Source organism: Schistocerca cancellata, chromosome 3 (genome assembly GCF_023864275.1).
Source record: "Schistocerca cancellata isolate TAMUIC-IGC-003103 chromosome 3, iqSchCanc2.1, whole genome shotgun sequence".
In the NCBI taxonomy this organism is placed as follows: domain Eukaryota; kingdom Metazoa; phylum Arthropoda; class Insecta; order Orthoptera; family Acrididae; genus Schistocerca; species Schistocerca cancellata.
The window spans coordinates 531,073,987-531,101,472 of NC_064628.1; the positions used below are offsets into that span (position 1 = coordinate 531,073,987).

At 42.3% G+C, this 27,486-nt stretch overlaps 2 protein-coding genes across 3 annotated transcripts in view; one reads left to right on the forward strand and one right to left on the reverse strand.

Annotated features, from left to right (window-relative positions):
* LOC126176412 (TWiK family of potassium channels protein 7) overlaps nt 1–22,760 on the reverse strand; it is a 489,496-nt gene extending 466,736 nt beyond the window's left edge. Inside the window, exon 1 of the mRNA XM_049923569.1 lies at nt 22,541–22,760. Within this exon, the coding sequence (XP_049779526.1) occupies nt 22,541–22,666 (126 nt within the window). The 5' untranslated portion in view covers nt 22,667–22,760. The remainder of the gene's footprint in view (nt 1–22,540) is intronic.
* Nucleotides 22,761–23,193: 433 nt separating this feature from the next.
* The window catches only part of LOC126175365 (TIP41-like protein), a 65,221-nt gene continuing 60,928 nt past the window's right edge, over nt 23,194–27,486 (forward strand). The window contains exons 1-2 of one of the 2 annotated variants that reach the window (XM_049922130.1): nt 23,194–23,606; nt 23,698–23,895. In XM_049922130.1, coding sequence (XP_049778087.1) covers nt 23,729–23,895 — 167 coding nt within the window. In that variant the 5' untranslated portion in view covers nt 23,194–23,606; nt 23,698–23,728. The remainder of the gene's footprint in view (nt 23,607–23,697; nt 23,896–27,486) is intronic. The other variant, XM_049922131.1, reaches the window with a different exon arrangement.

The following is a 27,486-nucleotide window of genomic DNA, read 5'->3' on the forward strand; positions in this document are numbered from 1 at the left end:
TATTCTCCTTATCAGGAATCTAAGTGTCTTTTGATTCATTATAATTTGACAGAGATACTCTTCAATGGCTCACAAGGAGTTTCCCAATAGAATATTACTTTACTCAAACTCTAGCACATTATCCGTAAGGCAGTATGCCCTGTCACGTTGTTAAATTTTTATCTGACTCTCTTCTATATTTTGTTGAATGTTGTTAGAGAACTTACTGCGTCATTTCTCTGTCAGGATCCGAGCCTCCGACAATGCTCATCATTGTATTTTTCAGGAAAGCAGCTAACTGTCTAAGAAGCAACGGAATCACGCAGATGCTTTAGTTGTGCACACTGCGGCAACGAATTACACTGGAAACAAAGATGAAATCCGCAGCGTCCTCTTTTCCATCCATCCATACATACATGTATCCTCTCATCATCAAGCTATCGCTTCCAACCATTACCGATCGCGTAGCTCATATATATTAAAATTGTTGAGATGCGTCTAATAATGACAGACTGACAATTGCTTGTGCTAAGACTGTGTTCAGTACCAGCAAATTCCTCAAAAGTTTTTTATTCGATATGCCGATGGTTTTCACTACAGCGCTGGAAAACAGTTCGGCTGAGAAACGATTAAACTGTCCCGCTTTATCAACTGCTATAACGCATGGAACGTTTAAACACGGGGTGGGAGGTGGGGGGGATAAGGCACGGCTATACTTCACAAGACGCAAAATATCTGATTTCCTTAGGCGGCCGAAAGATGGTTTTAACCCCATCTCTGTTTAAGGCCCTTAGGATTTTATTTGATGTTTCACCGTGGAACGGAAGAACGTCGTATGGCAATATTGTACTGATTGGCAGGATTTTGGTGTGCGGCTACCGGAGAGACCTGATATGTAGTCGTATGTCCGAAAGCCATTTTGTCAGAACATAGAGGTTTCATGGTTTGTTTCGATGCCGATGGCTATACACTTTTAGCTGTGTACGTCATTCATCTAAGCTCTGAACATGATAACGGAAACTGTTCTCGTAGAGACACTGCAACGCGTGGCTCGGTTTTGCGACACAAGATGACCAAGCCGACTGTCTAACTTCCATTCAACAATAACGTCTTAGGAGGATAGTTTCCAACCTTCTCCGTCTCCGTTGTTAACTTCATGTTTCCTTCCTTTATTCAGATAAAGCCCTTGAAATCTTTGTAGAGGCTGTTTTTGGCCCCAGTATTATATTCAAGTTTTGCACTATTTTTTTGACACGAGAACAGTTGTAATGACAAAAGACAATGAATATTTGTAGTGTAAAGCAGTTGTCAAGTTTTGTGGAGAGATCCTTAAGGAAATTCTAGAAGCAACACCGGATAATATTCTTGTAACAGACTCACCTATTCTGAAAAAATTATCCTTCGTAGAGGAGTTTCCTCAAAAACTGTTTTGTAACTCACTAGCGAATAGCAATATGTAGAACATGCAGAACACACTAGTTTCTTCATTAGTGACCTATAAAAGTAATCTTGTGTACTGAAAACTAAACTGAGGCAATTTTTCCAATTATATCGTTATCTGTTTGTAGCCCCAGAAACAGAGCACTATCTACTTGTAGTTCATTATTTGAGTGGATATTTTAACGTAAACTCTGAGGAGTTCTGAATTATATGAAATAACGTTTATCAAAATTTAATGAGAAACCAATTACGTTGTTTTCGTCTTCAAATATTTCGTTAGTTGTCGTTTAGGTAATTATCGTCTGAGAAAATGGAAAAAATTGCGTCTGTTGACAATAAAAACTGACGATCGTCTATGTACAGTATCTGATATTCGACGCCTATTAGTGGGCATTAATATGGGTTGCGTCCACCTTTCGCCTTGATGGCGGCTGGAACTTCGATGGGGACACTTTCAGTTCAGAGTCCCAATGCCTGCGGAGGAACGGAAACGCATTTTTCCTCAAGAGCCGAAATCAGGGAAGGTTGAACATTGGGTTCTGCAGTAAAGCCTAAGTCCTAATTCATCCCTGACGTTGTCCGTGGTTCAGGACTCCGGACAGGTCACTCCATTTCAGGACCGTTACTGTACGCAAACCATTTCCCCACACATGTTCTATGAGAGGGTGCATTGTCATGCTGATGCAAACAGTAAGTCGTCTCTGCATCGTTCCTCTAATCTACGCAGTCAACAGTCCAGTAAAATGTGCCCATATCCTTCTGAATTTTGTTAAATGCAAAAAGAGGAACACGCACCTATCACGAAAAACAAACCCTTACTCTATGAATACCCACCGTCCATAATTAACTATTAGCGCTACACATGATGACAGGTAACGTTCTCCATCCATTCGTCAATCCGAAACTCTTTCGTCGGATTGCCAGAGCGTGTAGCGTAATACATTAATCCAAATTATTCGTTTCGAGTCGTGCACTGCTTCTTGGCGTTGCTCATTACAGCACCTTATCCGGTGGACTGCTGGTGGCACTTTGGAGCTCACGAGTGATTCCTTTCGCCGATTTCAAACGATGTTTTACAACCAGCTTTCTTCCGCAAATACATTTACTGGTCGAGCAAAGATTACAAAGGTTTAGCTCTTTTCAGTGTTGCATGCAGAGGACGGTCGCGAGCGGACGTACCGCGTAGGAATTCCGATGCCTTGTCAGCGTGTCGTGAAGTCGCTGCCGCAAGTCAGCGTCTCGGCTACGTGCGGTGCAGGCGACGGTGGAGAGCGACACAGGCGCGGCCCGCCGGACGAAGTACGGTGTCCCAGATCGGCTGCCACGTCAGCGCTCTCGGTGATCGCCCCGTCATGCGCTCAGGTGGAGTCTGTCGACTGTGGTCCGGGATGCCGGCTGTCGTGCACAGAGGCCCCGTTCGCCGACCATGGATCGATCAAGACTGCAGTAGATGTTCATCAGTCCGCCAGAAAGCTGCGCGGACGCGCCTCGACTGATCAGGCAGCTCGTACGTCATCCGCAGTGACTCCGGACGCGCCTCGACTGATCAGTACCAAGAAGGCAGCTCGTGCGTCATACGCAGTGACTCAGATGATGATGATGATGAGGAGGAGGAGGAGGAGGAGGAGGGGGCTGGCTGCTCACCAGTCTACTAAGCCATGTTGACCCTGTAGGCTACAACGGTAGACCACGGCTGTGGCAAGCGGGAGATGTGGTTTTCCCAGTGTTGAAGTTAACAAGCAGGCTGGCCATTAACGAACAGATCATTCTGGTTTCATTGAAATTCGTTAGACTGTCCTCTCCGATTCTTCGTCACAGACAGAATGACAGTATGATAGAATGTGCCTTGTTCTCTAAGAGCTGTGTTATTTACGGGAGCCGGGCTCCCGCCTATGATGTGGTGCCTCTGAGTTGTTGTTGTGGTCTTCAGTCCTGAGACTGGTTTGATACAGCTCTCCATGCTACCCTATCCTGTGCAAGCTTCTTCATCTCCCAGTACTTACTGCAACCCACATCCTTCTGAATCTGCTTAGTGTATTCATCTCTTGGTCTCCCTCTACGATTTTTACCCTCCACGCTGCCCTCCAATGCTAAATTTGTGATCCCTTGATGCCTCAGAACATGTCCTACTAACCGGTCCCTTCTTTTTGTTAAGTTGTACCACATACTCCTCTTCTCAATTCTATTCAATACTTCATCATTAATTATGTGATCTACCCATCTAATCTTCAGCATTCTTCTGTAGCACCACATTTCGAAAGCTTCTATTCTCTTCTTGTCCAAACTAGTTATCGTCCATGTTTCACTTCCATACATGGCTACACTCCATACAAATACTTTCAGAAACGACTTCCTGACACTTAAATCTATACTCGATGTAGACAAATTTCTCTTCTTCAGAAACGCTTTCCTTGCCATTGCCAGTCTACATTTTATATCTTCTCTACTTCGACCATCATCAGTTATTTTGCTCCCCAAATACCAAAACTCCTTGACTACTTTAAGTGTCTCATTTCCTAATCTAATTCCCTCAGCATCACCAGACTTAATTCGACCACATTCCATTATCCTCATTTTGCTTTTGTTGGTGTTCATCTTATATCCTCCTTTCAAGACACTGTCCATTCCGTTCAACTGCTCTTCCAAGTCCTTTGCTGTCTCTGACAGAATTACAATGTCATCGGCGAACCTCAAAGTTTTTATTTCTTCTCCATTGATTTTAATATCTACTCCGAATTTTTCTTTTGTTTCCTTTACTGCTTGTCCGATATACAGATTGAATAACATCGGGGAGAGGCTACAACCCTGTCTCACTCCCTTCCCAACCACTGCTCCCCTTTCATGCTCCTCGACTCTTACAACTGCCGTCTGGTTTCTGTACAAATTGTAAATAGCCTTTCGCTCCCTGTATTTTACCCCTGCCACCTTCAGAATTTGAAAGAGAGTATTCCAGTCAACATTGTTAAAAGCTTTCTCTAAGTCTACAAATGCTAGAAACGTAAGGTTGCCTAGATAAGCGTATTTGTCCCCATTTACTGCCTCGCTGTGGTAATTTCGATAATGATTCTGGGCTGTCAAGCTCAATCCTTCTGTTGACGTTTGACTTTTTAGCTGTGCTCGATGCAGTGTTACTTAGTGTTACCTCACAGTGCCTTGCTAACTAAACCAGAGATGTTTCCGTCTGTCCTGTTTCTTGAAGTTTGTTGTATTGGAGGTATGCCATGTCGACGTAACGATTGATGCCTCAGTTCATCTCCAGCCTACACCGTTCGCGGATCAGCTGGAACAAGGAAATCCCGCGATCGGGCCCTGAAGACCACGCGATAGTCGACCGACCGCAAAGCCATTCTCTGTCTTCAACATCGGATGCGGTATGGAGGGGCATGGGGTTAGTACACCGCACTCCCGGCCGTTGTCGACGTTCCAACCTTGGAGCCGCTACCTCTCGATCAGGTACTCTTCAGTTGGCATCACGAGGTTGAATGCATTCCAGTCCAGTCCTCCCACCAAGGAAAATCCCTAGCAGTACTGGGAATCGAACCCCGGTCCCCTTCATGAGGGTCTGTCACATTGACCATTCTGCTACGTAGGCGTATCCGAGTTCACCTGACAGAACTTAAATTAAAAAAATTAAGGTTGCATAATGAAATTCTTCTGCTGTGCAGCAGCGGTAAGGAAAGTGCAGTGTTATTTGTAAGTACCTCTGGAATAAGAGGCAAAGATAAGTCACTAGAAGGCAACAGTGAGGAATGCAGTATTATATGCTGCTGAGACGATGACACTAGGAAGAAATGGGGCAGAGCAACTAGAGAAATAAAGAGAGGAAAATGCTGAGAAAAATACTAGGTCCCAAAAGAGGTGGATGCGAAGACCTAGGGAAGAATTGTACCGGAACATGAGAACAATACCCAGGGAAATCAGACTCAAAAGGGCAAGGTTTGCTGGGCATGTAGTTAGGATGAGTATGGACAGAATGACGAAGAGAGTGTGGGAGACAACAGGGAGGACAAGGGGAAAGACAGGAGCCAAGTGGATTGTTGAACTTCGGAAGGACTGGTTGGAATTGGGGATCAAGGTCGAAGGAACGGAAAATTGGAGGAACAAACATACACCGACAAATATGCCGGAGATCAATGACAGAAGAATACATGACAAGATTAGAATGTCACCAGTGGAGCCGACAGGAGCAATGGAAACTGAAGATCTCGGAAGAAGAGCGGGAGAGAAGAAGAGAAAGAATGAAGAGGTTCTGGGAGAAGAGAAAAATGCAGTCCACGAAGGGGCTACCCGTGGTCCTACAGAGGCCGTAACGCAAGAAGAAGAAGAAGAAGAAGTACCTCTTGAGTTTCAGATGACGACTGCGCAAAGACTAAGTGACATACAGAAAAATGACATCTATCACTGAACAGAACACCTCTTCAAGTTTTGATCAAAGCGCACAATCACGTGTAAGGCGTGTCAGAACTTGTCGTATAATGGAGCAATGCGTGTGTTTTGTGGCCTGGCATTCGTTAAATGCGAGCCAGTTGTGACGGTTCAGAGACAAATCCGTACCAAATATCGAGTAAAACTCCAATAGACAAAACAATCCATGGGTGATACAATATATTCCGTTAAAATGTCTGCATGTATGGTGTCAGGGAAGCAGGCCAGCTGGGAAATGGGCACAGAAGGTGGAATGTGTGAGGGAATCATCCGCCAGGAGCACGAAAAAAATCGACAGGACATGTGAGAAAAGAACTGCAGGTACCACAGTCAACTGTATGACGTGTTCTGCGCAAAAGTTTGCGTGTAAAAATCATACCGACTGCCGTTGTTATGTCTGCTGACGGCTCGGGGAGATAAACTGTTTGTGATTTTACAATAACATGCAGTGGCTACTGGAGGAAAACGTTTTTCAGAGTAGATGGTTTCCAGTGACAGAGCCAAGTTTTATGCGTCTGGAAAGGTGAATCTTCATAACTTGTGTTTGTGGCACAGAAATCCACACGAGACAGAGGAATACATTCATGATTGATCTAAAGTAACGTCTACTGTACAGGGCAGAACAGGATGAGGGGTCCTGGTGTCCGAAGGAGAAACGAAGAAAAATAATAAACAAGGAAAAATTAAACTGGAAAAACTAGTAAAATCGATCAGTCAAATGAAGTATTTCCCTTTCCCTACATTAATAACAGAATGTATGCGTGTTCCACGTTTCGTAAGCCACTGGACCGACTTCAACCAAACTTGGCGAACATATCACTCACTATCTGTATATAATCTCTGTGTTGTAAGACCTACCTTCTTATCAAAGGAATAGGGGAAGGAGTGAAAAAGTAGTACAACCCACGACGCGCGGAGACCCATACTTTATTCATCCAATGATTGAGAATGAAAGCAATTAGTGACTTACAATAAATTTAATACATTATTTCAAACCTTAACGAAACCATTTCTCGCCGACAATGCCCACAAAATGATGAAAGGCAAAATATTTATCTCTTACTGCAATTTCGCTGTTCGTGCATGACCTTTTATTACTTTTTTACTGCTAATTCTGTTCTAAACACACTTTGCATACAGTATCTAAATTTATCACTGAATACACCTGTCAGATTATATCACTATACGACACATAGTTCAGGACATAAGACGTCATAAACGCTGAGTTGCGTTTTTTCATAATGCAGGGCGAAATTCGCTAGGGACAGAGGTGAAGTAAAGTGTATAAATACGTGTGAAATACGTTAAATATTTGAATTATATTTGTCACGTGCGTTTGGGGAAAGCCACGTGTAGAAAGCTGAACTCCTGGAACGAATTCAATCAAATGATACAATCTGGAAAGAAATACTTTGGGAGGTAAGAACCACCATCCGCCTATTGGGATAGGGATAAAGTGGAGAGAGAAGGCGAGAGGAGATGGACAGAGCGAGGAACAGGCAGAGAGGAACAGAGAAAGGAGGAGATGGAAGAAATACATATCCAGACAGCGCCTGGTACTCAGCTAATACTGCAATAGTCAAAACTGGTTTTGGATGTCATTTTGACGTAAACACATTTTGTTAACTTTAGCTAGCAGACGAAGCTTGGTTCAGTGAACCTATGTACACGTAAAAGGAAACAGGGGTAACTGAATTTGTAATAGTTTATGTTTATTGATACGCTCAATGAAAATTCTCTCTGCACAGAATACTGAAAGCTAAGATTGGTAAAGACTAGAAATATGCGAATATCAGTCCTAAGGCACACACAGTCTTTCGATATCTATCGAAAGAGCTGCTCTCATCAGCCACTGCTTGAAGAGTCATCCTACAGTGAACGGTTAATACTTCTTGTGTTCAAATTAGGTGGCATATGATGGCGCAAGAGGTCGGGTGCAAATGATATTGCAGCAAATTACTTATCACTGGAATAAAACAGCATTAAACGATGATGCTTACAGCGTCAGTGCTAACGCGCACGTTAGCATTTGATCATGATAGTTGGTAATGAGAAGAATCGAAATATTGGGTCTAGTGAAGCAGGGGATACAACCCGTCGGCTTTGACCAATGACTTCATACATTACAAATAGATAAAAATATCTTCACTTTCGGCCATAGATAATAAAACAGTTCTATGTGTCGGATAAGCGCTATCATTGTACATTAAAATAATTGAGTCTGATTTTAAAAGAGATCGCCACGTATTGCTCAAAATATTCTTCGTGTGAATTTATTTAAATAATTGGTTGTTTGCAATTCATTCGGTACTTAATTTCTTTATTGGTGATCTTGAGGTAATTTGGAGTATTAGTTTCTTATTTTAGGACAATTTTTAGTATATCATTTTGGTTTGTAAGTATGGATTAATCTGTTCTGATGAACCTGGATGATTTGAGAGAGGCTATGGGCATAGACACGAATTGTTTTTTACAAATGTGTGGTCTCATTGCCGAGTCTGTTCGATGTCGTGAATACAGTGAACATATGCGCCTCACAAGTGTATCTCGTCGCCGTACTCACGCTGCAGCAAAGATCGGTTGTGGCGGTCCATTCGACGAGGGACATGGTTTGAAAAATTTAAGCTCACCTTTTTGAGAGACATTATGAAAATCACGTACTGTTGGTGTTTGAAATATCGTGTGAGTAAGCGTACAGTTGTGGATTGGTACCCTTTTTGTAGGGAAGTTTGTGGGGAATACATGAAATATAGGGGGCCGTAGGCGGTGAGGGGTAGAAATTGACTAGTCGCATTTTGGCAAAAGGAAGTACAATAGGGGGGAACCTCCGGTGGGATTATGGGTTTGGGGGGCTGTAGTTTCAGGACAAGAGTGTGACGATGCAATGTTTAAAGTAGTACTCAATCGAAGGAAGGAAGGAAGTTTCGGTCAGTTTAATTGAAGATCACATTGCAGAGGGTTCCATTGTAATTTCAGATGGTTTTTCTTCATATAGGGATTTAGGGGAAAGGGGTTGTCAGTATCTCGTAGTTAATCACAAAACTGAGTTCAGATATTATCCACAGGGACTTGGACAAATAGCGTAGAGTGTTATTGGTCAGGTGTGAAATCTGTTGTAGGGAAGGGGAAACGCTGGATTTCCACAATTCAAAGTCACTTAGACGAATATTCATCGAGGTGTAGTATTCCCCAAACATATTGCTCGTTTAAATGTTCATTATGTATGTTTTAGTGTAGTCCAGTAAGTAATAGAAATTTCGCAGCTGTCGTTCTTCTTTCGTTTCCCACCACTACTATCAGTAGGATTTTTTCGAATCTGTACTAGCAATATTAAAGGCGAAACACCCGAAACAACTAAAATTTGTATCCCGTCCTTCATTTGACCTATACACTGACACTACCTATTCGAAAAGAATGACATATGTCTCATTGATGAGATTTACCTATATATGTGAACTGGAGAGCAGGATACAAATGTTGTGTATAGCTAACAGCTCAACTAAAGAATGGGATACTATTGTCATTGCTATGATCAAAACTATAACTTTCAGTCGACACTATTAGCATCGAAGGCGAAGAAAAAACTGTATCCCATAGTGAAGTACGGGATACAAATTATATACGTGTCGTCTTATTGCCTCATCACGTAGTTCAACTGAGGTACAGGTTGCAAACGTAATGTACGTCAATTACCACGTTTTCGTTGGCAGTATATATAGGTCAACAGAGGTAGGGGATACAAATATTATGTACGTAGCTCCTTCTGCCATCGGTAGTACTACTGTGTAAGAACATACTATTAGTGGTGGAGAAGGTGAAATTAACAACACATGTAAAATTTGTATCCCGTGTTTCAGTCGACCTCTATAGTTCACTTGAACAACAGGTTATTAATGCTAACGAAAACGAAGAAATCGACTTACACTAAACTTGTATCCCGTAATGTAGTTAACCAATACAGTTCGAATGAGGTTCGAGATACAACCCACATATATGTGACGTGAAGTATTGTATGCTACCAATATTTCCATCCATTTTATCCCCTTTATTTCCTACAGAAATAACACAATACAAACACACAATACCCTTAACGTGAAAATACTACTTGCCTTGATATATGTCAACTATATTTTTCGTCTCTCGCATTCCTTTGTTTCTGAATAGTCTTGTCAGCTCTTTCATCTGTGTAATAAATACTCTCTGGCCAATTCTGACGTCATTGGTCAAAGCCGACAGGTTGTATCCCCTGCTTCCCTAGACCCGAAATATTAGCAGCTCGAAACCCTGCGATATCTGTCGATTCAGTATTACGGAGACGGAAAGCCAAGAACTCTACTAGAATTGAGGATACGAACCACAGTTGCACAAAGAAGAAAGCTTATTTAACCGTACGTAGGAAGAAACAAGTTTCAAATCGCAGTTGGCTCCGTTTGTAATACACATGTTATTTAAAACGCAAATTAATTTTCTGACAAAAATACACGTTAATGTTTGGAATTCGTCTAGAACGCGTTAGAAATTCTTATAAAATGTATTACTTCTTTTGCTGAAAACGTATTTCAAGACGTCACGGTGACACTCAACGAACAATTTCTATTCGAGCGAATCTAGATATCATTTGTACAGAAACTTCATAGAAATGTATAATTTGTAATATTCTGATTTTTCTGTAATTAAAAGATTTATAAAATCCATGCTGCTCCAACAAATACAAACCTTGAGAAACAGACTGTATAACTGGTTTGTAAAATCAAATTAGCCTGAATGTAACTGCACAATCTAAGTTCTCCACGTTGACTAAGCATATATGTCTAAGAGTTTAAGTTATGCGCCTGCAGGAAGGTGCAGTCGGAGTTAATGTCTATGTTTAGGTTTCAAATTATTGGCGGAACTCACATGTAGGTTGCTGGCTTACCTTTTGAATGCTATCGTTACTCCGCGTTCTTTCTGCATTTCATAGTTTTCTTACGATTTTGCTGACTGTAACGGAAAGAGTCATGTTGCTCGCCAGTCGCTTCATCTCCAACTGACGCTAAGCAACGGCCATTGAAGAGACCGCTGCATTGTTGCGAACTGCGTCACGACTCCACGTGTTGTTTACTCTAAGACGATATGCAATCATCGAACAATTTAGGAAATTATCCAGCGATAATAATAGTGGAATAGCTATGCTGGGGTGATCGGTGCAATATCCTCCAGGATAATGTGCCTCAGTAATTAATAAAAATTGGAAAAATTAAAATATGAAGGAAAAGTGGAAAATTTAGTAAACCCATCGATCAAGAGAAGTCTGTTTCTGTGTTAAAATAACACAGGATCCTAATGGACTGACGGAAAGATATTGGAATCATTTACCTCCTTTACCCAGGACAAGGATCCATCTGCATTATGATACGAATATGTGAAGAACGAAAGAGACTAGACTTGTGCGAGTATTTCGGCCAAGGGTATGGCAAAGCACCAGTCGTGGGTAGTGTACTCAATGATGCGCAAAAAAGAAGAATCAAGTCATACTTTAAATTTAATCATTAAAGACACTGTAGAGGCTAAGATACTAATAAAGAAATAGCTCTATATTTCGACACAATTAAGAACATAAAATTTTTTGGTCACAGCACAGTATTGCAGTACATTGTCCAGTCACATTACGTGACAACCTGTAAAAAGACAGAACAAACACCTTTTGGAGCGCGGACCGCTGCGAGACGTGTAGGAAGAGAGTTTATAAGGTACTTGGAGATACTGGCATGGATGTGGAGACATGCCGTCTCCAGTGCTGTGGCCATGTGCACTAGGTTTCTCGGCTGAGGATCCATTGCGCGAACAGACCGATGAGGTGAGCCCAATTTAAATCTGGGGAATGTGGTGTCCAGTGAAACAGGGTAAACCTATCCTGGCGCTCTTCGAGCACTGAGAGTTGTGTGACCCATTGCATTGTCCTGCTGGTAGATGTAATCATGCGGAGGAAAAACAAACTGCTTGTATGGGTGGACATGGTCCCCAAGGATAGATGCATAATTGTATTGATCCATTGCGCCTTCTAGAATGACGAGGTCACCCACGGAATGCCACAGAAACATTCCTCAGTCAATAACGCTTCCTCCTCCGGCCTGAACCCTTCCGATGATAGTTGCAGGGTATTTGCTTTCAGGCGTTTTATGCCGTTCATAAAATTTGATTCTTCTGAAAATGTTGCCTGTCGCCACTCCGTAGACATCCGATTGCGATACTAGCGTGCAGATTCCAGCCTTCGTCGGCAGTGAACAGCAGTCAGCATGGGTGCATGAACCAGGTGCCTGCTGCAGAGGCCCATACGCAGCAATGCTTGTTGAGGAGACATTGTTGCCAAGCCCTTGGTTCATCTGGGCGATCAGCTGCTCAACAGTTGCACACCTACTCGCCCGTAAAGCTTCCGCCACGGTCGTTCACCCCTGTCATTTATGGCCTGTGGTGCACCACAATTGCCTCAGCTCCAGTTTTGGATAGCGCCATTTTGCCATGCACGGGATACTTTAATCACCGTGCTATGCGATCAGTTTACAAACGTAGCCATTTAGAAAATGGTTCCACCCTTGGCGCAAAAGCCAACGATCGTGCCCCCTTTTGGACGTCAGATAAATCGCTCTGTTTCCGCATTGCTGCAACGACTGCACTGCTTTCCGCATCCCCCAACACGCTATATGTACCCTCCACTGCTTGTCTTCCACCTGCCGTCTACGAGTGGTTATAACACGTTGACGTCGAACACAGGCGGTGGTCACATTAAAGTGACTGAACTGTGCGGAGTTTGGGAACTTCTTCCGTGAGTACAGGGTGGTTATAACCAAACTTTTGCTATTTATCCGGTGTAGATGGAAAATTATTTAACATGCAGGTACCCAACTTAACAGGAATTATGTTCAGAGTGGGCGCTGCAGGGCTTGCATTGTCAGTAGTGTTATTGTCATGACTCGCCGTTAGGTGCTGTTAGTGATACGGTGACATAGTGCCGAAACACAAGCACCAATATGCATTGCAGTTGGAGGCAGTCACGATGAGACTGGATACGATGCGCAGGGCTTTATCGTAAAGTTTTTTTTTATTTCTTCATCAAAGCAACAGCAATAATAGTGCTGCTGCTCTTCGTGAGTATCGACGCATTGCTCGCGGTCACTCAGTTACTCTGACACACATTTGGTGAAAACTGTCTCATTAGCTGGTCGTTCCAGCTGTGTGGCCACTTTGGATCACTGTTTATCACAAGCATGCACAGCTCGTAGCTAAAAGTATATGTGGAGAAACAACCGAACCAATCCATGATGCGCAGCTTAGTGCCGTCGACGAAGACTCATGCTCCAGCATCACTTCAGACAGTGAGGTGGCTGAGGCTACTGTCGATCTTGCAGCAGGATCTGGCGTGACGGAGTATCAGTGTCGCTGAGTGACAGCCATTCTGCACCAGTTTTCAGGTGCTTTCAAATTCAGAATGGAGAAAAATCAAGTTGCCCAAGGTTACACATTATATAAACCCTGGGGATCATCCACCAATCAGCCAACACTCGTATTGGGTTTCGCCAGCTGAACGAAGAATAATTCGGGAGGAAGCAGATAAGATGCTGTAAGACGACATGATTTACCTTCAGGGAATTCTTTTGAAGACGAAGAGAGGTAGGTACGAGGCGTTTCTGCGTCAACTACCGACGACTAAACAAAGTCACGACAAAATACACTCCTGGAAATGGAAAAAAGAACACATTGACACCGGTGTGTCAGACCCACCATACTTGCTCCGGACACTGCGAGAGGGCTGTACAAGCAATGATCACACGCACGGCACAGCGGACACACCAGGAACCGCGGTGTTGGCCGTCGAATGGCGCTAGCTGCGCAGCATTTGTGCAACGCCGCCGTCAGTGTCAGCCAGTTTGCCGTGGCATACGGAGCTCCATCGCAGTCTTTAACACTGGTAGCATGCCGCGACAGCGTGGACGTGAACCGTATGTGCAGTTGACGGACTTTGAGCGAGGGCGTATAGTGGGCATGCGGGAGGCCGGGTGGACGTACCGCCGAATTGCTCAACACGTGGGGCGTGAGGTCTCCACAGTACATCGATGTTGTCGCCAGTGGTCGGCGGAAGGTGCACGTGCCCGTCGACCTGGGACCGGACCGCAGCGACGCACGGATGCACGCCAAGACCGTAGGATCCTACGCAGTGCCGTAGGGCCGTAGGGGACCGCACCGCCACTTCCCAGCAAATTAGGGACACTGTTGCTCCTGGGGTATCGGCGAGGACCATTCGCAACCGTCTCCATGAAGCTGGGCTACGGTCCCGCACACCGTTAGGCCGTCTTCCGCTCACGCCCCAACATCGTGCAGCCCGCCTCCAGTGGTGTCGCGACAGGCGTGAATGGAGGGACGAATGGAGACGTGTCGTCTTCAGCGATGAGAGTCGCTTCTGCCTTGGTGCCAATGATGGTCGTATGCGTGTTTGGCGCCGTGCAGGTGAGCGCCACAATCAGGACTGCATACGACCGAGGCACACAGGGCCAACACCCGGCATCATGGTGTGGGGAGCGATCTCCTACACTGGCCGTACACCACTGGTGATCGTCGAGGGGACACTGAATAGTGCACGATACATCCAAACCGTCATCGAACCCATCGTTCTACATTCCTAGACCGGCAAGGGAACTTGCTGTTCCAACAGGACAGTGCACGTCCGCATGTATCCCGTGCCACCCAACGTGCTCTAGAAGGTGTAAGCTAACTACCCTAGCCAGCAAGATCGCCGGATCTGTCCCCCATTGAGCATGTTTGGGACTGGATGAAGCGTCGTCTCACGCGGTCTGCACGTCCAGCACGAACGTTCCACAGGACTACATCCAGCATCTCTACGATCGTCTCCATGGGAGAATAGCAGCCTGCATTGCTGGGAAAGGTGGATATACACTGTACTAGTGCCGACATTGTGCATGCTCTGTTGCCTGTGTCTATGTGCCTGTGGTTCTGTCAGTGTGATCATGTGATGTATCTGACCCCAGGAATGTGTCAATAAAGTTTCCCCTTCCTGGGACAATGAGTTCACGGTGTTCTTATTTCAATTTCCAGGAGTGTATATACTCATTGCTGTGCATTGATGACATTCGAGACGGCTGTAAAGGGCCAAAATGTTTCTCAACTATACACACCCAGACAGACTAATGGAAAATCGACGTTGACGACGATGACTGGGAAAATACTGCTTTCGTAACTGCTGGAGCCCCTAACGAGTTCAAAATTATGCCTTTTGGACTACGTTACGTCCTAACCACTTTCTAGTGTATGATGGACCACCTTAAATGAACGATGTGTCTTTGCTGTCTATATGACATTTTCGTTTTCTCAAAGGCATTTGAAGAATATTGACAATCATGCTGAAGTGTGTTCAGACCGCAGGCCGCCTCCTGAATCTGAGAAGTGCCTCTTCGTCGCCCGAGAAACAAATCTCTTGGCGTATCTAGTTAATAGCAACGGAGTCAGTACCGATCGAGTGAAAATACAGCAACCACAGAATTTCCGACACCTCTGCACATTCATGATATGAGAAGTACTTCAAGAGTACTCCGGAAGTGCGACAAAGAATGCGCTGCAGTTGTTTGGGCCATCGACAAGTTATTGCCTTATTTATTGTGCAAACCATTGACTGTTGTGATGGACTTTGATTTTCTGTGGTGGCTAGCCTGAAGGACCCGTCGCGTCGACAGGCGAGATAAATGCTGCGGCTTCAGGAGTACGACGTCACAGTAGTATACAAAAGAGAATGCAAAGACAAGGGCGCCGACTGCCTTTGAAGCAATCCTTTGGCGGAGCAAAGCAGCGGGGATGAAATCTCAGTCATTACTGGCCTGAACGATACTACTGCTGGAAATCATAGAAGCTTCTAAGAAGGAAGAACCGACCAAATGAGAATTCTAATTAATAAACGTAAAAGTGTATAAGAGCTACTATGATCGAATGGGGCAGAAATGATTGCTGGTCATCCCCCCACCCCATCTAGTCAGCTACCGTGAAGTATTTCCATGGTGCTGCAACATTTGGTCACCTAGGATCACGAAGACTAGACAAAATCAGACGCAACTAACACTGATTAGGCCTCCGTCGATCCGTTAGACACTTGTGATCCACTATGAGGAATGCCTGTGACGGAGTCGCGTGCCACAATTATCTCCAGGGCATCCGTGTCACCTCCGCTTGCAGCAGAGCTAGTCTTCTGGATTGGAATCTACCTCTTTGAGAGGATTCTGTTGATAAATGGAAAGTGATGGATAATAGTCTGCACTGACTACTCATATGCTACGCTGTCACCTAAGCTATGTCGACTGCCGAAGCTCTGGAAATTGCAAGATTCCTTGCACAAGACATCATTCTGAAGCATAGAGCAGCCTGTGTGATGATCTCTGATTTTGGAAAAATTTTCCAATCGGGACTAGCATCAGATATAACTACATGTCATGACATCAGTCACGGGATGACATCTGCCAATCATTCCCAGGCGAATGGCCTCACAGATATTAGCAGATATGCTCTCAATGTACGTTGATGTTGAAAAGAGAGATTGGGACGCAATACTGTCTGTCGTAACAGTCAGATACAAAACAGTGAAGCAATGCAATTGACGTTCACACCATTCTTTCTGCTCCATGGTCGCGTGGCCGAAATGGCAATGTATACACTGGTCTCGTTTCAAGCAAATGATACTCAGTGGCCGGCCGGAGTGGCCGAGCGGTTCTGGGCGCAACGGTCTGGAACCGCACGACCGCTACGGTCGCAGGTTCTAATCCTGCCTCGGGCATGAATGTGTGTGATTTCCTTAGGTTAGTTAGGTTTAAGTAGCTCTAAGTTCTAGGGGACTGATGACCTCAGATGTTAAGTCCCATAGTGCTCAGAGCCATTTGAACCATTTGAACCAGAAGGGCCGTGAGCGCTATAACACCAAGAAGTACTGGTCAGTGAGAAACTGCCCAAGAGCATTCGCATGCATTTTTACAACTCTGAGGTAAGTGGTGCTATAGGAAAAGTTAGTAAAACGATACAATGGTCCATATAGTAGCCTTGTGGGACGTCACATACGAAGTCTGGGACTATGACCCTTCATCATGAAGATCGAAGCACAGAGACATCGTCCGTGTCTTCCATTGTGAAGTCTTACAATGGTCCTGAGGCGCAGATCAACATTGCGGAGGAAACTAAAGGTGGACTCTATGTTTGCGAAGGTTCTATGCTCAACATAATGAAGACGATGTGACAACACGACCCGAACTCTTGGATTCTCAAACGCTACCACGCAGAAGACCACTAATAGACTCTAGATCTGCATGCTACACTTGGCTCCAGTGAGAACTTCTGAAACACCAGGTCGCTGTCCGCCGGTAGAGGAGTAGTGTGGCGAGTTCTGCTGCAGGCAATGTTGAGTAGCTTGAATTTTCCGTACCTTTAACCAGCTGAATATCTGTCATACCATACAAACCATCCGGTGTGCTTTGTCAAGTGCGACTCGATAGCTGCACGAGGTAATGAGACAGCGTGGCACGAGATAGCCGTGCAGTCCTTCAACACCAAACTGTGTGACTCCAAGGTCGTGTGTAGCCCTGTATGTGCTGTACACTTCCTTTATCACTTTTGTCCAAAAGTTAAGCAGAATCAAGGAACGATAGAAAATAGAAAATGAATGCCACGCAGAGCTGTTTCAGCTCAGGTCTTTCTAGGACAGAACACTCTGACAACAGGAAACATGTCAGATATACTATAGTCAGGGCAATGTTAAACATGCCACTGTCAATGTTTAGCTCTGGCAACGGTCCCGAGAAAAGCGACTAGATCTTCATAGGCCAGAGCGTGGTCGACCCTATGTAACCATTCCCAAGAGCGTCGATATCTCGCCGTAAAATTATGGTGACATTTGTAACAAGTGTCTCCATAACTTGTAGCTTACTGACAGACCACATTTCAAAACTGTACATGAACTCGTTATCTTTTCCAGCGAGCTGGACTGCTATGAAGTTCTAGGGCTTCCAGCTAGGTGAATTCTTCGAAATTGTGGAGCTCTGAGATAGGTCGCGAAACGTAGATAGATAGCCCAATAGTAAAAGCATTGCTCGCAGAAGGCTAGTCAAGGTGCGACAGAAATTTTCGATCCGACACAAGTACTCTCATGTCGCGAAGGCTGTGGCCTAACAGAGTAAGTATACTCAGAAGATGTAATTTGCGGTGAACTATGACGCTTACGAAATTGTCATCCGATTGATTCTGTACTCTTTTCTGTCAGTCTAGGACTCTTGTTGGATTAAAAGAAATGTGAAAGAAAGACACAGAAATAATGAAAATATCGTTGAAGACATTACTAGCAACATGTGCACCATCACAGAAACGTTTGCTCCTAACATGCCAAAGGCGAATCTTCCAATAGGCATCGAGAAAAACATTACCTCCCTTAAATCTAAGACTGAATGCTGAAAAGTAAAGCCTACGCGTTTTCATATGAAAACTATTACAGCTTTTTAAATAAAACAGACTTTATTAACATTCTAAATCTTTATTCTCCATATCCACATATTTATTTCTCAACATAATCACCCTGGTGACGAACACATTACTCTCAGCGAGAGACCAGTTTGTTAATACCGTCACTGCAGAATGACTTTGTTGGCGGAGCCACAACACCACCTCTGCTTGGGCCTCTTCGTCGTTATCAAAGTGAAGCCCTCGAAGATGTTCTTTGTGTTCTGTAAACAGATGAAAATCAGATGGGACCAAGTTGGTACTCTATGGAAGAAGATCGATGACAGTGAACCCAGATCATCGGGTTACTGGAGATGTGGCAGCGCTCGTGTGGGGTCTAGCAATGTCACGCTGAAGAAGAGGGTGCTCCAAGGGTGAACGAACTCTTAGAATTCGAAACTCGATTACAGAGAGCCGTTTTGCACGCACCGACATAGTTATGTTTCACTCCAAGTTACAAGCTACATTTCTGAGCCCTCTAGCTACAGAAGGCAGCAAATACGTAGAGATCAAGAATGGTTCAAATGGCTTTGAGCACTATGGGACTTAACATCTGAGGTCATCAGTCGCCTAGAACTTAGAACTACTTAAACCTAACTAACCTAAGGACATCACACACGTCCATGCCCGAAGCAGGATTCGAACCTGAGACCGTAGCGGTCGCGCGGTTCCAGACTGAAGCGCCTAGAACCGTTCGGCCACAACGGCCGGCAGAGATCAAGAATGAAGTTGTACAATGTTAATAACTTTTGATTTATTTACGAAGTTTTAAGAGTTTTCACATAAATTTGGAGACACTTTTCAGCACTTCCTCGTATATTTGTACGCCAGGAGCTACTTCGCGCCGTTTGGCGGACACTTCTTCTGGTATAGTTCACTTTCGTGTGACATTCCCTTATAGTGTGTACCGTACGAGCTCTAATTTATCTGATCTTGTCCCTATAAATGAATGTGTGAGGAAGTTATACGTTGCTCGAGTTTTTTTTTTTTAACCTCCGTTCTCGTACTTTTAACGGTAAGCCTCTCCATAATAGATAACTCCTCTCTCGTAGGACCTCCCACTGAAGTTAAGGCGAGCCTCTTCGTAACACGCTGACGCTTACTAAACGATCCCGTGAGAAAGCGCACCGCTCTTCTCTAGACTTCCGTATATCCTCTGAATTCAACCCTATAACGCGCCCAGACTGATAAGGAATACTCAGGAATGAACATTTTGTAAGCCCCTTTTTTCGTGAATGAATTATATCCCGTTAAGATTCCTCCAGTGACATTCAGCCTATCAGCTTTTCCCCAAACTAATGTTATGTGGTCAATACGTTTTAGAACGCTTCGGACGGTTGCTGGCGTTTCCAGCGATTTATGTCACCAATAGTGTCATAGAAAAATAATGGATCTTTCTTCCCTATTTAATTACTTCACGTTCCTGCACTGTGTGTCGGCCCTCTGCAGAACTTCTTGCATTTCCCTGCAGTTTTCTAGACGTGTAACTTCTCTGTATACGACGTAATCATCTGCGAACAGTCTCACTGAGATCCCGATGTTATCCATCAGATCATTTGCATATATTGTGAACTATGAAGACACTATAACACCCCCTCAGGGCAAACTCGAAATTACTTTGACGTTTGACGATGTCGTCCCTCATACTTTCCGTACAATGAGCAACACGGTAATATTACAGAAAATTCGCTATAGTAGTTAGAAAATTGTTAAAGAAGACGATGGTCATTCTTAGTATTTATATACAGAATTTGTCTGGATTGCAATGTGTTTATTATTCCTAGTGATACATTTCGGCTACAGACATCAGATCTGAATGTACTGGTTCTTACTTTTTTTTTAATTTAATTACGCGGCGGCTTACCGGCAATCTTCCTTACAGCACAAATGCCGTAAGAAGTGGCAGACGATACTGATGCGTGCATAGACACAGTGTCACACGGTGTCTAATGGCTTTCAGATATAAACATAGTTGTTTCATTTCACATCTGTGATGATATTTCATTGCCCTGTGAGTAATTTTCTACGTAGTAAGCACAGGGAAACCGACTCCGTAACCTAAGTCGCTAATGTGCACTTCCCCGGAGGCACTCAGTTAAGAGATAGCAGGTTCGAATCCTGACTAGAAGAAATTTTCACAGTCATTGTTTGACTGGCAAGTGGGGAGGGGCAGGGAGAGGTGGGGGCATCAAGATCCGATCACTAGACGTTGCACCATTGGCCTAGGCGAAATTCCAATCCTCTCTCCGGTGCGCCACAGAATGAGGGCATGTGACAGCCACAGTGACATTAGTCTGTCTGACATGTTGAAGCTGTGCAGCCACCTTAGTGGTGTTCGAGATGAGTAAGTTATGCGCCGGTACCCGTCCACCCTCCCCGTTTCCTTAAACCACAACACAAACGTAACACCACACTGTACAGTCACAGTCACCCATATAAACACATCTGACAGTTCATAAAAAATGAGGAAGGCAAGGCTAAAACCACTTTCACAAGGACTGTGCCCAAGAGGACAACGCGCAGTTCTTGCATTTGCCTCCGAAGCTTGTACCTCGAGTAGGGAACTAAGTTGTACCATATAAATTCTAGCAGTCAGTAGCACGTAAATGATGTTTCTGCATACAGTATTAAAGCAGTGCGGTATGAATGAACTGTTCTATGCCAGCGTCTGATACATATTAAAAAAATATATATGGTATCTAATAAATTTATACTAAAGCACAGTGTCTCAGAAATTTGAATCTACCTCTAAAGTAGTTACCGAGTAATTTAAAACATTTTTATCTGCGAGAACAGGAAGGGGGGAAAACAGGGCGTAGAATTGCGCTGATTAAATGGATGCTAGTATTTCACATCTCTGAATACACATATATAAGTTAAGGTGGTGATTGGCCAGCCAGAGTGACTATATTTGATCGAAAATGCTGACCTCTTTTTAACAACTAAACATATAATGTTCTGCTGTCCAAATCAGTCGCAGAATACTACAGCAGCACCCGGTGACTTGAACACTATGAGAAGAATCCACACCCAAGACTTCAGACATTTATTCTTTAGAACAGGACAAATTATTACGCTTTTTATACTCTAAAGAACATCTGAGAAAAGCTGAATGTTTACCTTCTATCTTTGCTAATAAGCTGTCGGGATCGTCGACAACATACAGATCTCAGTGTCTTCCTCAGTCCGTAGCAATCGCAAAGGTAAAACATCAGGTTCTTTCGATGATGAGCACTACTCTAACAAATTATTTCGTGTGTGATAAAGCAACTGAGACAACTACTTTCCCAATGTGAATTATGAGAGACATTCAATGTGTAAGCACCCCTAACAGTCCTCATTAGCCCCTAAGTGCCGAACTCAGTAAATATGTCACACAGGCAAAAAAAAAAAAAAAAAAAAAAAAAAAAAAACTTTCTGATTGCAAACATGGTTAATGGAGCCTGCATATCGCGTAATAATTTTTGTTGATTTCACTGTAGTTATTTGATGAAACGTGATTAACTGAAGGAAGCGGGAGGATAAAAGAAAACGCAGGTATTGCCACTTTATGAAACAACTGGCGAAAAAGTGAGTTTTTCCAAGTAAATAACTTTAATTTTTGATAGAGACATATTCTGTGCTTTTAATTTATTATCTGAAAATAGGTAGGTAAATGTCGTACCAACATTTTCATTATAACTAACAACAACAATTGCACACAAAAATCATCTTAACCGCCTGCAACCATATTTACAACATTTTTCCCCTACTGCTGTTAAGAGATGGATTCCTTATATTAAGAGTACTGTTAATTTCCAAGGATGGCCAGCATATCGTTGTAATACTTCACAATGACATATAAATTTAGTTTTCAGAATATGCTACATTAAAGACAATTGCTGAAATCATTCATTGGCTTGTTGCTAGTCTCAAACTATACCTCCGTCTGCTTGAATAAAAAAAATATTAACTGCGGTTGTTCTTTACGACAGTGGATACCAAAAAACGTAGGATAATAGCCTGCATTATTGTACGAAAAAGGAAAAAAAAAAACAATCATGTTTACGCTGCAGATGTACGTTCAATATGAGCATGGTAATAATCTTTTAGCTAGACGTCGTGTATATACAAATTATTGTTATAGCTTTCTCGATAGATAAATATCACGAGTAGCATTTAGTAACTTATAGCTACATACCAATCCTCCTGCAGCTGCATACACCATTAGCGCTGCCAAAAGACCCACATGACCAAGAGCCGATTTGAGTCTCTTGTTTCTTGAGGTCTTCCCTCCTTCAGTTTCTTTGTTAACTTCACCAGACATTTCACAAACACTAAAACACACACATAGTTACGTTGCTGAGACTGTAGCCCTCCGATCACATCAGTGGACTGTAGCGGAGTGAAGGGTGCACAGCGCTCAGCGCGACCCGGTGCGCCACTAACACTGCTAAGGACGTATTTAGTCCGAACCCGAGGAGCCTAAGGCATTGTTTGGAACAGTAGTTCCTCTGCATATAGTATATAATAGACTGTTATGGATAACTTATATTTAACATCACTGTAATAACATACAAGAATAGTCCTACGATAGGTTGCTTCGAAGAAGTGTCATTTGATATTTTTCAGTGCCTTCATGATAGAAATTGATTTGTATATGGATATCAGACTTACACACTGCAGAAAGTATTTCGGGACTTTGTTTACATTAATGTGTCACGCTAATTGTATTTTTAGGTAATATGTAATACCACTTACTTGAAATGAAATTCGAACACTCAGCGGGAAAACGTGGTTCAGACAGATGGCAGCACTAGGTGGGCTACTTTCTCATCATAAGAGTCTTTGGCGAAAGACTGGTGTTCTGTTCTATTATCTTTCACCGTGGTGAGACGCTAGCGGCTAGAAACTTAAGAGGAAAGACAAGTGAATGTCGAAATGTATTATTTATGTGTACGCTGTTTGTATTTCCTCCAAAAACATGTAACTGAAAGACAGTTCTGAAGATAGCATAGAAGCTCACACCGTTAATTGTTCGATTATACGTCTTCAGTGTCATCCTCCACTTTTTTCAGAAACATATGTAGCCTATGATAAGCTAGTGAAGTTTGAAATATTGCTTGTCTCTCTAAATTATGTGCATGCCAGGTATACATGACAGACTTCGTATGCAGCAATATCAATGTCTCTTTGTCTCTGTGTATTTTCCTGAAACCAGATATGTAATCACTCGAAGAAATAGTTTCTTTTTTGTTTTCAGTTAGGTACTTACTACATCCTGACATTATACTCACTGTTTATGTTTTATTATAAGGAAGGTACATGCGCAGAATACTTGTAAATGATTGTTTTTAGCAATTAGTGGAAGATCACTTAGAGAAGAAGAATGATTTCCGCATTGAAGGGTGAAATTGACATCCAGAAATTGCCTGTGGATTCAGAGGAACACAAGTTTAACTCATGGAAAGTAAAATACAAGAAAAGTCACATACTACACTCAAAATGTGTCAATGGACCTTGCGAAGACGATAAAAATAAATGCTTGTTGTGCATGTAAGTTAGTCACATATTCCTGCATGCAGTAGGTAACTACGTGGTTAAGTGAATTTGAAGTTTATATTAGTTACATATAAACCTTCCTGCCTGTGCTAATGAGGAACTGTTATATCATTGATTTATTGGAAATATTGTTACATTCATTTGAAATGATATGGAAATATTGGTAAGAAATAGGCTGCACTGTTTGTTAGTGCAAATTTTGTTCTCCCTCTACAGAGGGTCCCCCCCCCCCCCCCCCCCCTGAAACAGTGTTACAGGTCGTTCATGTAAAAATCTCTCTTTACAGTATGTCTCACACTTTTAACAATTTTTGTTCTGTGATGAATTCACACACACTGAGAAAGGTCTAAGACTGGAATGCAAATTTTGATTAACTTGTGAATCCCTCCCTCTTCCCATTCCTTTCTGTTTAATCATGAAACTAACCACATTACACAAATTCCCATGAACTGATCTCACTGCTCATCAACATCTCTCTTCAAAATCAGCAATAAAGTTTAACTAATATGGAGCCCAGTCCAACTACAGTGCTTGAAATGAGCTCTAATTAGAAAATGATATGCCCCCTTGAACGTAAGCCTACATGTGTACAGCCAGTGCAACATATTTGTAGCTGTTTAATTTAGTGAATGTTGCTGATGACATAAACAACCTTGTGCTGTGCTGCAGATCACTGTTAGGGATATTTTGCTAGTAATTGCTATATTCACTAGTAATAATTTATTTACTTTTTTAATTTCGGATCTGATTCAGAGATAAATCTTCAATTTCAAGGACTGTTGATTTCTCAGATGTTATATTTGCTTAAGTTTATCAGCTAGAAAGAACTTTACAAAGGGCCATCGGGGAAATCTAAGGTGTTGGAACAGCAGAAGTGTGAATCAGTGTTTCACATAGTTTTTAATTGAATCGTGGGGCTGGGAAGGTGGATGCGTGAAAATAAGTGATCAGTTTTTATTGTCAAAAGTAATATCATATTTGCTCATAATCATACATGCATGGATCTTCCACACACCTTCATGTGGGTGGCCCATTGTAAACTTTAGCCTCAGAAAGTGTATTAGATGAGATTATTGGAAGGCTGAATTATTATTAGTGGTTACCCCCATTTGACTATGAAATGTTCATCTTTTGCACTGATAAAAATCTTCCTCACTTACATTTACATTTAGAAAAATACAAAGACAGGTGTCAGTTATGAATTAGCATTTTCATTATTGTATTCACTGCATTAGAGTTAGCATTTCATTGGGACATTGCGTAACTCAGAGCACTCATTACAGTTTGCTATCTATATTAATAGGTGTATAATGTATACAACTAAGTATTTAATCAAGCAACATTATGGTACTATTTTTTGTTCTTGGGAACAGATGAAGTAAAGTAAAATTATCTGGTGAGGAGACATTGAGTTATGGTATGGGGGTGGAAGTGTACAGCAGGGTGAGGTGTGACATTTTAAGAGTGGAAGAGAGGCATGGAGAGAGGATGAAAGTGATAGAAAAGTGAAGATATTCAAGTTTCAATTAGAGAAAAGGGAATTATGTTCATACATCCTTATGAGCCTGCTGTATCTGGTATATTCACCATCTGTTCATTCATTCATTCATTCATTCATTATCTCAGTTGATTCAAAAACCTGTGTGTCTCTATTTCTTGTGCCTCTAGTATGTTAATGTCTGTACCAGACGACTGGAAGATCAGTGGTGATATCTGGCAGATTGTGTTTGCTGTAACAGAGGTGAATTCGTGTCTCAGACTTAAGTTGTACATTGAAACTTATAACAGATATGTGTTCATTGTTTAATAAATATTGTATTGCATACCAGCTGACATACTTGAGTTGTGTTTGTCAACTTTGTTGCAACTGGGAGGAAGAACATATATTGTTTTTGTAGTAGCTCATTTTAATGCTCATGTGTTTGGAACTGGGTGGCAGTGAGTGAACAGACATACAGTGAATATAACAGGATATAACAGACTCCTTTATGCATTATGTGATTTGATGTTTATTTGTTCTGTTGTTTACTTGGCATCAAGAAAAATGTTCAGTATGAGTCTACTTTGACCAGGGACATAATGTTAATGCCTGCTGTCATGTCTCCTTTGCATGCATATAGTCATAGTTTTGTTGTTAGTCGGTGAAGCCAACGAATGTGAAAGCAGAAACCAGCTGGTTGTGGTGACAGACTGACCCGTAGCTTAGCCGATTTGAAAAAATTTCCACTGGTATCAGGTTATGGTTGCCATGTTGATTACGGTGTTTGTCACGTTTTCTATGGTACTGGTCAGTGCTGATGACTCATATCAAATATTCCTCTTTATTCACTTTCATGTTGTACAAATAGTGCACCGAGTAATATAGGACAGTCCTAATGGAATAATACACTATTACCTGAGCATTTTACTTATCGCATACTGTGTATACTATTTGACTTACTTTCTAAATTGTAGTGCGTAAGGTAGAATAAGTGGCACTACACAAATTTATCCTAATTACTTAAATTTACATTTTATCATCATAATTTAAATTTAAATACAATATTGTTATTTTGATGCCATAAGTTAAAGTACCTGTCTTTTGTCTTTTTCTTTTAGTAGTGTACTTCTACCTAAATAGTTTCCTCCATTGGAAAATCCAGGATGGAATAATCACAATATTATGAAAAAGAATACATTGCTAATCACCATACAGTGGAGATGCTGAGTTGCCGATGAACACAACAAAAATGACTATGAAACAAGTAAGTTAGCTTTCAGGAGGGGTGTGTGTGTGTGTGTGTGTGTGTGTGTGTGTGTGTGTGTGTGTGTGTGTGTGTGTGTGTGTAATTCGGATGAAGGCCTTTTGGCTGAAAGCTAACTTATTTGTTTAACAGTTTTTTCCTGTATCTGTTACTGAACATCACTATATGGTGAGTAGCAATCTATCCTTTTGTTTCTTTCCACTTCCGGATTTGGAATGACTCCTTACCCTCTCCCTTAAAATCCACATCCATTCGTCTTTCCCTCCCCTTCCCTCTTTCCTGATGAAGCAACCTTGCATTGTGAAAGCTCGAAATTTGTGTGTGTGTTTGTGTGATTTTCATTGTCTCTTATCAACATACCAACGCTTTCGTTTGGTAAGTGACAGCATCTTTGTTTTTAGATATATCTTTTTATTTATAATATTGCCATAATTTCCTCCATGCTTATACTAAGGGATACCTTATAACTCTAAGGCCTGATTCATTTTATGAAAAGATTGATATTTGATGATGTTTCTATTTTTCTTTTGAATACCTGTACATTATTAATTTCCTCTTTTTTATTGGTGGGAACTTTATTGTGTACTTTTATATCTGACTTGGCATCCCCCTTGTGTAGTTTAATAAATATTGCATTTCCTTGATGGAAATTTTTCACCTGTATTGTCATGGTTGTGAATCTCACAGTTTGTCTAAAATAATTCCCCACTGTTGGCTGCAAACATCAGTGAGTGTATATATTGACCTGAAACAGTAAATATTCTTAAACACTTGAAGAGACCCCTGCAGGATTTCGCTAAGAGATCGCATATATTAATGTCACTGCTTGTTTTTGGGGTTT